The 12,562-nt window shown below is 40.8% G+C and overlaps 1 protein-coding gene across 1 annotated transcript in view; it reads left to right on the plus strand.

The window, feature by feature from the left end:
* The window catches only part of CNTNAP5 (contactin associated protein like 5), a 697,937-nt gene that overhangs the window by 339,239 nt on the left and 346,136 nt on the right, over positions 1-12,562 (plus strand). The window contains exon 13 of the mRNA XM_021716185.1: positions 3,326-3,432. Coding sequence (XP_021571860.1) covers positions 3,326-3,432 — 107 coding nt within the window. The remainder of the gene's footprint in view (positions 1-3,325; positions 3,433-12,562) is intronic.

Consider the following 12,562-nt stretch of genomic DNA (forward strand, 5'->3'; position numbering starts at 1 on the left):
TTCCCCCTCAGAAATACATCATTGGTTTTTCGAGTGACCCTAGACAAATAAGCTTCTAGTCTAAATTTTTATTGGCAAATTGAGTTTACTGAAAGTGCAACACAGCGTCCATGTGAGGCTTATTAGAGATGTATTCAAAGTGCCCAGATATTTCTTACAGTTTCACTGAGCCCCTGCCCTACATGTCCAATTGGATCTGATAATCTTGAGTTGTCAAGATATTTTAAAGTTCGGAATACAGGAAAAACGTGTTTTTATTACTTCTTGTAATTATAGGATGCTGTTTGAAAAATTTGAAGATTCTGTTAGTGGAAAGTAAGATAATCCCAACTTGAGCTAGCTTGATTGAAATGAGGACTTTTCTGGAAGGATCTCAGGTTATCTGACAGAACCCAGTATCAATTAAAACAGCCAGCTGACAGCAGGTTTGCAGGTGCATCCAAGTCTAGGCAGCACCCACACGAATATGTCCAGAACCTTCTCCATCTCTTTGTTCTGCCACCTGCTGCACATCAGCATTTCTTGCTGCTGTTCTGTTTATCTTTCACTGTGGACAAATTTTCTTCTTACGACTGAAAACACAGCCACCAAGAACATCTGGATTTTTTTATTTTACGGCTTCAGCCACCAGAAAGAGGCGACTCTGGAAATTCTTGGTGCCCAAATCAAAAGAACTAGAGGATAAGCACCTGTGGACTTTGCTTTGCTCAACTTTTCAAAATTCGTAAAGCAATTGCTAGTTTGCTGGGGAGAGGGCAGCAATAATACCATTATTTGCTGATCATGGAAATCTGTGTGTGTGTGTGTGTGTGTGTGTGTGTGTGTGTGAGAGAGAGAGAGAGAGAGAGAGAGAGAGAGAGAAGGAGAGAAAGGGAGAAGGGGAAGAGGGATGACATTCGGGGAAAGAGGGTGTAGAGAGGTCATGGAAAATTTGGCAGCATCAGAAGAGAAAAACCTGGCAAAAGGTAAACAGTGGGAGAAGCAGTATTGGGAAGGAGGAAGCAGGAGAAAAGAAAAAGGGGGTGGCGACAGGAGTTTCAAACAGCGTTATCTCCCCAGGCTGTCCTTCAGGGTTTGCGGGAGCTGCTTACCTGGCCTCTGGATGACATTTTCCCCACAGCACAGGCTCACAGAGGGACAGGGACTCCAGGTTACCAAGGGACAAGGCTGTGCCGTTTCCTTTCCACCGAGACCAGAAGAGTGGGTGGGAAGGGGAGAATTTGGAGAGGGAGGGGAACACTTTCTTTGATTATTTGTCTTGTTGTTTGTGTGTGTGTGTGTGAATACATTTCACAGCAAAACTACAGGGCCCGTTTTGTTTTGTTTTGTTTTGTTTCCTCCTCTCCCTCCTCTATTCTTTAAGCCATCATCGGATACCACAAAGTTTTCAACCAGCGTTTCCCAAACATAAGCCCTGTCAGCACAATTGTATGTTTGCTGTGCTGAGCAGAAATTTTCTAATAATACGTCTGAACATATGCAGGAATATTAGTTTCTGGGCTTTGTTGCTGGAGGGTCTCCCACCTATATGGGACAGTTAGAGTCAATCATCTTATTTTTGCATGCCTGAGAGTCTCAGTGTCTCCACCATGGACCCATTTATTGTATTATACCACTTTTTTAACTTCATTGTTTATACCGGCTCTCTTCCTAAATTGATGGAATTTTTTTTTCTTTGCTCTCTCAGACTCTCCATAAAGATTGTTTTGAAGAATTCCAGTACTCACCATTGCTTTTACTCTAAATTTTATTTTCTACACTTATTAAGCCCTTGTTAGTTTATCTCTTAATGGCAATAGTATAAAAGGTGCGGAGAATTACCAAAGGTATCATGCAGTAAATGGGATTTGAACTCAAATATATGTCTCCCTAAAGTCCATGATTTCTACCTAGAAAAAATTAACATTGCCTTCTTTCCCATTGGTCCAAGTCTTACTGTTTTTCCTTCCCACTGTATTTGAATTTTGTAAAGTGTGTATTTTATTTCCTTGTGTTCATTCTACGTATCTTAATTTTTTACTTAGTTTAGTGTCGGTCTGAGATAGTCTTTTTTCTCCACATCATTTGTTGTAGCTGTGTGAGTGTCCACCGGTCATGTACACTACAGTTTTCCTAAGTAATTTTCTAATGGTGGATACTTACATTGAGTCACCACTAGGAATGTTGTCATTGTGAATAACACTAATTAGCATATATAGTTTTTATATTTTGAATATCTTAGGAGAGATTCATCTAAGTGTGATTATTAATTCCAATTATATAAATGATATGGAGTTTTTGATGCATATGGTGAAAATATTTTTCAGAATAGCCATATTGTTTTGGCCATAAATAATAAAGACCTTATTTATTTATTTATTTATTTTTTGAGTTGGAATCTCACTCTGTCACCCAGACTGGAGTGCAGTGGCTGCTCCCGGCTACCGCAGCCTCGACCTGCTAGGCTCCGGTGATCCTTCCACCTCAGCCTTCCAAGTAACTGGAACTACAGGCGTGTGCTACCACGCCTGGCTAATTTTTAAAAAATTTATTGTAGAGATGAGGTCTTGCCAAGTTACCCAGGCAGGTCTCGAACCCACGGGCTCAGGCAATGCACTCACCTCAGCCTCCCAAGGCGCGGGTTTATAGGCTGAGCCACTGAGCCTGGCACTAAAGACCTTATTTTAAGGATGATGTTGGCATTTTAAAAAATAATAGAGTTCCCTGGCATGTTAGATAAATGGTTGTCTTCTTTTCAGATTTCATGTTGCCTTTGTGGTGTTTAAAATAGATACCTGGTTATTATCTTAAAGAGAAGCGTGAGCACAGTGACCTCAATTATCTGCCTCCTTTAAAAATGTAAAACCATTTAAAAATGTAAAACCATTTAAAAATGTAAAATGATTATCTTTGTACATTTTGTTATTTAGTAAATGAAGCCTTACAAATTCTGACCTTACAAATTCTGACCGCTTTAAATTAACTTTAAGCCAATACAAATTTGCCTCAATATTAAAATCCTTCACTTAAATACCTAAATCAGACCTGAGACTTTCATTGTCCCGTAATGCAAGGCGGATTTACCTCTTGTGTTAAAATTGTAATACTTAAGGGTACCTGCATAATCAACCTTTGTATACCTAACCCTGGATTGTACCCCACATCTTTATAATAAAAAATTGTAATACTTGTATTATTTTGATGTCATTCAAGTATGACTTAGGAACAAGGGCACAGCAAATCAATTTCCACTATTAATTCATACAGTTGGATGTGACATTTTTGCTTTCCTCTTATGCCAATTGATTTGGTGTATTTTGTTTGCTTTTGTGTTTTCTCCCATTAGGTGTTTGCCAAACTACTGTGAACATGGAGGACGCTGCTCCCAGTCCTGGACTACCTTTTCTTGTAACTGCAGCAACACAAGTTACACCGGGGCCACCTGCCACAACTGTGAGTGGATGCAGGCTTTGCTCACAGTGGGATGAGCACAGCTCCAGAAATACTACTTTTAACATCAGGATGTATTTGGAATAGGGCATGCACTTTACTGCTCATTAAACGTAATTTTTTGAGAGGATATTACATGCCAAACACGGTGGTGGGCACGGAGGCTACATGGATATAAGTCAGTTCTCTTGGAGTGTATGGTCTACCAGCAAGACAGACAGGAAATGAGATAATAGCAACATAGTTGGGTACGTGTTGAAATAGAGGCAAGAGAAGGTGCTACTGTCCCACAAGGGGGAGCGATTAAGGCAGTTGCGTCGTCTTGCTGGGCTCAGTGATGCTGCTGTCATCAACTAACATCTCGGTGATCTAAGTAACAAGTGGCCATGTCATGTCTGTGTCACCTGCTCATCGCGCATTGGCCGGGGCCCTCCTTCCGCATTGTCTTCAGTCTTGGGTGGTAAAGAGGCTCCATCATCTGGAATGTTGCAGTGGTCAGGGAAAAGGGAGCACAGGGCAGGAAGCACAGGAAAACATGGGCTGGTTTTAGAAAGCTTCTTCCTGGAAGTAGCAAGCATACTTCCATGAACATACCACTGGCCAAATAAAGCTACATGGGCACACCCAACTTCAGTGGGGACACCATGGAATGTGAGAAAACCAAACCTGAATATTGGTGATAATTGCTGATAACAACCCGTCAATCCCAGTGTTCGGGAGACTTCAGATAGAAGGCCTGAGGTGAATGTGCAGTAGGAATCATAGAAAAAAGGAAGAAAGGATCTCAGAAGCAAAGCAAGAAATGGGGGCCTAAAACATAACGGTCATCTGTGAAAAGTGTGAATCTACAGATAGTTCCTCAGCGCTGGAGGGGCCTGTGGGTGAAGAGGAGTGTTAAGAGAGAAGACCGAGTGAGGCAGGCTAGGGGATATAAAGCATGGACAGTGAGGGTGTGAAGTAAGGAAATAATATTAAATGTTTCTTAAATGTTATAGTCTTATTGGGATCACCAAACAAAAACACATGGCAAAGTAGAGAAAGGTTGCCATGCAGAGAAACCTATGTCAGCTGGGAGAAATGGACTACAAGAGTAATTGAGAAAGACACTTATTTGTAATTGAAAGAGCTGGCTGAGTAGTAGAAGATTTTATGGAAAAAGATACATTTGAAACGGCTCAGAAGATAGATGGGTAGGAGAAGGGTTTTCTAGAAAGATATAAGATAAGGCAAGGAGCTATTCTGAGGACGACAGTGAGAACTGTCACCCAGGGACGGAATTCACCAGCGTTTCTCAAGTGTCTGTAGTTGCTGGACTGACACTCAGGACATAGAAAGGACATGGTAGATGCCAGCTGGGCTAGAATCAGACTGATCAAGGATAAGCAACGTTGAAACTCACATCCTTGAAGACCTCTTGGCTATTTCATGACCTCTCCTCTGCTTGGAATGAGAATTCACCAGTGATGTCCATACAGGAGCCTGATCAAATCAGAGAAGAAATAGTCCACTGGTCAGCAGAGGATGATGTCATTGGTGTTAGTTACCTGAAGAAGTGCAATACGTTGTCTGGCTTTATCATAAATTATATTATTTAAATTTTTCTATTTAAAAAATTGGAATAGTGAAGAGAACGCTGGAATGAGAGGGATTGAATTTAAATTTTACTTAGCTCTTAAATAAGTACATAATTTTGTCACTTCAAAGTTTCTTTTTTTAACAGAGCTTATGAAGGAAAACTAATGATCTCTTGTGGGCCCATCTAAGGCTAAAATTACATGTTTGTATCTAAGAGTCCCATTAAATACCAATCTGTAGGTTTAAGTTCTGGTTCCAGAAATATTATCCTCAAATAGTCAAGAACAACATATGTCTGTATAGAAACACTGTAGGACACACACAGGACTGTCCAGACTGTCATGCCGTGCTCCTAGAAGAAGCTCAGAGATGACTGAAATGGCCATCAAGTGAATAGCGAGACAAGAGAACCCTCAAGAAGGCCTAGGTCGAGGCACCCCAAATTTCAGCCAAGTCACATTACAACATTCCTGTGACTCTTAACGCTTATTCTGTTCGCTTTCTCCAAAAGTAATTTAACAGTTTTTTTTAAAGTTCAGCTCTATGGGTGCTGTTTTTAATTTACTCCATCCATCAGGCTAAAAATAAAAGGTTTCTAGCTTTAAAAAAAGAGTATACAGTTGAAAATCGATGGAGGTGAGGTGCTGATTTTTAAAGGAACACTGTCAAGCCTGAAGAACCAGAGACTCAACACACAAAGCCTTAAAAAGTCTCTCTTTCTTCCCCCACCCTTCCCAATCCCGTTTCTGTGAAATTGCTCAGTGCCTGCACCATAGGCTGCAACTTACTTTGTGAACCTCTTTCTTCCTTTCTGGGCACCCAGTCAGGACAAATCAAGGGCACTTGGATATCTGTGACTTCTTGCAAACATACCTTGGATAGCTGTGTAATTCAGATATGTGTCCTTCCTCTAATTCCTCCTTTCCTCGGTGGGATGAGGACCGTTGTTTTGAGTTACTCTGAAACGGAGTGAATCGTGGATGCTTTCCTGCCTCAATAGGCATGTGCCCCTCACGTGGGCGACAGAGATGAGCTTCCGAAATGCAGGTGGCACACAAAACATCCTCAGGTGAACCAAACAAGCCTACGATTCTGTTCTCATGGAAATGTCAGAATCCTTGGTGTGTTGAGGCGTGTTTTAGTGAAGCAGTCACCCACAATCAGAACAAGAAATACAAGTTTTTGTATTGGTAAATTATTTATAATGATGTCTAAAATTGATAATTTCTTGAGAGTTCTTTTAATTTTTCAAGCTCTTCAGGGTTAATGTTGCTGTTGTCCTTCATTAGTAGTGCTTTCTGGTAGAAGTGAATCAATAGGAATGATTTAGGACTGATAGGATTAACTTCTTTTTGGCCAGTCTTTGTGGATAAGAGAAGGACCTGGGAAAGCAGAAGGGCACAGCAAACTCTCTAAGAAATAGCAAAATGGAAATTCCCAGCGTCTTTACGCATAGCACGCTACTGTTGAAAGTAGAGTTATCTTCATTCCATCTTTAGTTTCTTTCCTCTTTCCTTGATGACACATAAAGGACTTGGGCAAGTCAGATCACTTTTCAAATACACATCCTTTAAAACCACTTTTTAAGAAGGAGGTGGTGAGTGAGTGAACAATTCCCATCCAATTTGTGACGGCCTCTCCTTAGGAGGAGGAATCTTACCTCGTAAACTGCCTCTGGACACAGTGCTATGATGTCTGTAAGTTGTTAGCATTAGGGCATTTCTTCTTTAAGTTGTATTCCATTCTCCATGAGAGTTATTGGAGGTAAGCAATGTTTGCATGCCAGATTGAGCCCTGGCTACCTTACTGGTGATCAACACCTTCAGACTACCAGAGATAGTTAATATAACTATTTTTTAATATATTGTGCAAGTTCAGATGGTTGTATAATTGAAGACCAACTTCTGAATACTCAGAGTAAATTTTGGTCATGGTGTGTCATGTCCATATTATTAGAAATCCGAATTAAGAGAAAAAGGAACAGATTTTGATTGTGAGATTAGGGCATAGACAGATGATAGAGAGACAGATAATCATTAAAACATAATAATAAAATGAGTCGGATAGTATAATTATCTCCATTTTGTAAAAGAAAACATTGGGGCCCAGGAAAGTCGTACAACTTCCACAAGATCACACAGCTAGAAGATGGTGGGGGTTGAGACTTGAACTAAGGGAATGTGACTATTCATGCCAGATACTAAAGTCCTCCATATTATTTCTTCTTTCCAACAAGTAAGACATTTACAAGCTTCTGTATATGAACTTGGTATGTGACATTCATGACATCCTTCATAATGCTTGAGTCACAGTAGTGGAGTATGCGATCAAAATTGAAAATGCAGTTCTAGAAGACAGAGATGAGGAAGATTTTGTGCTCTAGAATAATTATAAAAGCATTAGGGAAGGAAGTAGAATGACCGAGAACTTGAAGAACATCTGAAATCGGAATAGACAAAAGGAAAAGAGAAGTCTATTGAAAACAGCAGACTGTCAAGGGCTAAGGCAGGATGGTATAAATATATATATGCTATGTTCTGGGACAACGTAAAGTTTGCCTGACCCAAGGGCTACATAAATACTGTAGCTCTTTTCAGTCATTTGATGACCCCAAATGGGCTATCTATAAAGCATTTTTCCCTGGGGAAAATGAAAGCCCTCATCCCGCTATAGCCAAAGCTTTTATTTATTTGTTTTCTTTTGTTTTGTTTGCGAGGGACGCAGGGGTCTAGTGTTATTTCTAAATATTTATTGTTGTAGCCAACTCCAGGGAGAGTTTTTTTAGCTTAAATATTTTTAACCCCCCAAATTCTATGTTTACTTGAACTAGCCTCAGAAGTGACATTATTGAATCAAAGGTTAAGAATAGTTTTAAGGAGGGTTTGATGTGTGTTTACTTTCCTAAACTTGTTATAGCTTATTCTCTGATCACTGTTTTCTGAGATCTTATTTCACCTTCTCTGCCCGAACTGTTTCTTATAACTTATAAAAATATTTGACATGTCTTTTTACTTTAGCGGTTGCATAATGAAATAGAAATTTTCACTGACCCTCGTGTCCAAATTTAAAAAAAGGAATTTTTTTTAATGGCTCACGTAATAGGAATAAAATTGTTTCCACAGGATTTTCTTTTATCACTCACCAAGTACCTTTTGAAAGTACATTTGTGTCAGTAACTATGAATGTAATGATTATTCTCACATTGAATAGACTCAGTAAGTGACATACGCGCTTACTCATCACCCTCTATATGCTTCTTTTGAGTAGGGTAGTCCTTGATTTTCTCAATATCTGTGCCTGACAACATTCACACGAGCCTTGTTCAGGGTTTCTTCACCATTTCTCAGCCTTTGCGAATCCCTTTTCATGATGTAGCCTCTCTGACATTCTAATAATGCATTTTAGTTCATTTTTCAGCCTTCCAAAAGGATGTCAGCTTTCTTCCTCTCCCAAGCCTGATATAGTACTTCTCTCATTGAGCAGTCAATAGTCAGGTATTGATTGGAAGCATATCACGTTGTCTGGCTATCAAACTCTGTGGTAATCATTGCAGAGGGATAACACTTGGCTTAAGAGTAGGTAAGTGAGCCGGGCTCAGTGGCTCAGCCTGTAATCCCGTGCCTTTGGGAGGCTGAGGTGAGTGGATTGCCTGAGCCTGCGGGTTCGAGACCCACCTGGGCAACTTGGCGAGACCTCATCTCTACAATAAATAAAAAATTAGCCGGGCGTGGTAGCGTGCACCTGTAGTCCCAGCGACTTGAAAGGCTGAGGCGGAAGGATCGCCGGAGCCCAGCAGGTCGAGGCTGAGGCTGTGGTGGCCGGGAGCGGCCACTGCTCTCCAGTCTGGATGACAGAGTGAGACTCTTGAGTTTGTGGGAGGTTGGTATAAAAAGTTGGAGAGGGTAGGGCATTCTGGTAATAGGAGGATTTATTCAAAAGCGTTGCTTGTATCTCTTAGCTCAGGTCAACTGAACTTATATCTGGTCAATAATCCTAATGTTGTTGTATGGACTTCCTATCAAGATCTAAAAATCCATTTCTATTATTAATTTTGAATGCCATCAGCAAATTGTTCTCAGCTGCAACTAAACACCTAAACAAAAAGAATAATAATTAATCAATAGTTGAATCCACACACTGCGTTATCCTATGATGTTAACCACAGCCTCCTGTGTCATCATTATTCTTATTCACTTTAACTCCTCTACCATGGCTATAAGTTTTTGTTCAGGAGGAAGCCATATCTTACTTATTCTTATACTAGCCACGTTCAAGCCATTGGTGACATATAAGGCCTAGCACGGAAACAGCGAAACAGAAAATCAAACAGAAGAAGATAATTGAGTGTGCCATTCACTGGGAATTCCTTAAGGACAGCATGATGTCTGAATCTCCCCTGGCTCTCCAGCCCCTTGACATGCCTAATCCCACACGTAGCAGATATCCGCTGTTTTGTTCGTACACACATAGATAAATTAGGTTATGAGGTATGTGCACACCGCGATGTCAAATTACTGGGGCAAGAGCATTGTTACTGTCTCAAGAAGGCGAGCAAATTTTCGAAACCATTGCTCTTTGGGTAGAGACATGAAGGATAAGAAAGAAGACGAGCAAGGAAAATGGCCTTCCACAAGGAGTGAGTAACATGCGCAAAGGCAGGGAGACATGAAACGCTGCTCAACAAAGAGGGGCTATGAAACAACTGGCCTAGCTGGAATATAGGATAAAATGGGGGAAGACGGAGGTATAGAAAATGCAGCCCGAATAGAAGGCAGGTGAGAAGGAGCTTGCTTCTCTGCTGAGCCACTAGAGTCAGCCATAGTTTGTTGGTTTCACTTTAATGCTGAAGGTTGGTTTGCTAATATTTATTATTCTTTGTTTTGCTTATTGGCTGCTTTTGGAAATGTAGTTGTGATGAACCTGTAGAGGAGGCACTGAAGCTGGAAGATGTGGGTGCTAGGGAGAAATGCTGGATGCTCTTTGGAATTGTGCGGGCAGTAAATAATCAGAGTCAGAAAAATCTAGGAAGAGGGACCTGATATGAACAGCGTATCTAAAATTGGATCAAGTAGACTTGAAGGCAAATTAAATACAGTAGAGAGAAGAATGACTTTTAGCTTTTTAGCTTGGGAGACTTCATAGATGAAGAACATAGTCTTCAGGTCTGGCTTCGTGTGACAGCCTAGTATCAAATCCAAGTCCCACGACTTATACGATCTATGGCCTAAGGCAAGAAGCTATGTGAGCTCCATGTGTTTTAACTTTCTTACCTCTGATATAGGGCTAATGATAGTCATCGTCTCATAGAATTGTTATGAGGATTAAGTCGAATAATCTCTTTAAAGTATTTCGTGTAGTTCCTGGTAAATTTGTCGACAATTGTCTGTTTTACATTAGTTACTATTTGAATAGACAGCGGGCATGTAGGAAGAGGAGATTTAGTGTTGTCATCAGTTAATCTTGGAGCACGGCATTTGCCTAAAGAGGTGTCCACTGTGCAGAATTAGCTGGAAAACTCTGGTGAGGTACAAGGGGAAATTCAGAATCAGTGGGTATATAATTGCTAAAGCCTTTTGAGTCTATGAAATCAATGGGTGTGGTAGACCAGGGATGGGACCTAGAAAGTAAAACATTTTTAGGTACTCAAAAAAGAGATACATTTGAGACACAATCAAGAAGCCATGGGGAAGGTAAAAAAAGAAGGAAAGTACTAAAAACAAGTGTAATCTAGGGGATAGAAAAGGAGTATTTCTGGAATACTTTATTCACAGAGATGTCTAAGTGGTATCTCCCAGCTCTTTCATCATAATGGATGGTAATTGTTGAATAACTGGATGGGTGTTTACAAAAGAGGTTGAAGAAAGGCATAATAATGGAAAGAAAAAGGAAATAAGGAAACTCCTTATCAGTAGGCAGCCTGTGACTGGGGTGGTATTGGAATGCATTGGAATAGTCCAGTTTGTTGACTGATGGTTACCCAGCTGTTGCCAGTATCCAGGTGATTCAAAAGCATTTGCTGCCATTGAGAGGATCTCACTCTCCTTCAGAAGGAAATATCAACATCCTTGAGTTCATTAATAAACAGGTGATGCCTGGGAATGCAATGTGCAGTCAAGTGCACTTGACTGGCTGTAAGGGGGATGCTTCTCCTTGAAGCGTTAGATCTGAGTGAGCTGAACGGGATGTGAAAGTCTTTTTAGAAGAGTGAGTGGGCCTGCACAAAAAGACCAGATATGTGGAGGCACAGAAGTCTCAGGAGGGTGTTTTTCAAGGTGAGCATCAAAGGAAGGACCTCAAGGGAGAACTTAACGTAAGAGTAAGCATGGAGGATGTCTGCGGTTCACATAACACACTAGCCTAAGGGGAAGGGAATGTACATTTGTTGAGCCTTAAGCGCCATATACTGTACTTAATATACAATATAATAATTAAGTACCACTACTTAATATACAAGTTCCAACAATCAGGTATGTGAACCATCCTAGAAAAAGTACTACATACTTCACTGCTGAGTATCTCTACAATCACTTTCGAAGTACTCCCCTTGGGGAGCTATGCGTCGATGCCAGCACCTACTGCACCTGTCAAGCAATTTTGGAACTCTTATCTGGAATGGCCATCAGAGCTGTCATCATTACCTGTTGAGACCTGACACTTAAGTCCGTGAATTTGCCAACATGCGCTTATGTTGGCAGCACTGTACAAATAACTGTATTGGAACACCCTCACTACTCACCAGATCTGGCTCCCATTGCTTTTTTCTTTACCTGAAGATAAAGGACGTTGAAAGGAAGACATGTTGTTGACATTCAGGACATCCAGGGTAACACGATGACTGTTCTGATGGCCATTCCAGAAAAAGAGTCCCAAACTTGCTTTGACAGGTGGACAAGGCCCTGGCCTCAGAACACGGATTCCCAAGGGGAGTACTCCAAAGATGACTGTAGTGGTGTTCAGCAATAAGGGATGCAGCACTTTTTCTAGGATGAGTTCTTGAACCCAGCTGTTGGACTTTGTTGTCTCACTTCCTGAGGCCCTTCACATTCTTAGCTCTGACCCTGTTAGAATATCGCAGCTTCTCCAACAGCTAGGGTTTTCACATTTGCAAATCCCTGGACCAGAAAGATTTCTTACTACTTTCTTTGCTTGAGGAACCTCTGTCAACTTCTGTAGGAAGCCTGCCCAAGCCTTTCTTAGAAACTGCTCCTTTAGTCCCTTCTTGCACAGCACGGTCTGGTTCTTGCCTTCCTTCCCAAACTTCCGGTTTCCTGCACATCTCTCTGCATATTTGGCACCTACTGACACATAGTAGACGATCAATAAATGCAAATACTTTCTTATCGTCCTGATGCTTAAAGCCACAGAACTGGTAGAAGTGGAATTTGAACTCATTTCTAGATGAATTGAAGGCAACTCCTTTTGACATTACAACATCTCGAAGTGGAAGGAAGAACACTCTTAAACATTCTATAAAACAAAACAGAATTTTAAAAACAAACCGGATGCAAAGACTTATCAAAGAGAAAGAGGAATGAAGAATGTATATTCACCATGGGTC

The sequence above is a fragment of the Carlito syrichta genome, unplaced genomic scaffold (assembly GCF_000164805.1).
Source record: "Carlito syrichta isolate Samal-C Ts95f unplaced genomic scaffold, Tarsius_syrichta-2.0.1 Scaffold308256, whole genome shotgun sequence".
NCBI lineage: Eukaryota > Metazoa > Chordata > Mammalia > Primates > Tarsiidae > Carlito > Carlito syrichta.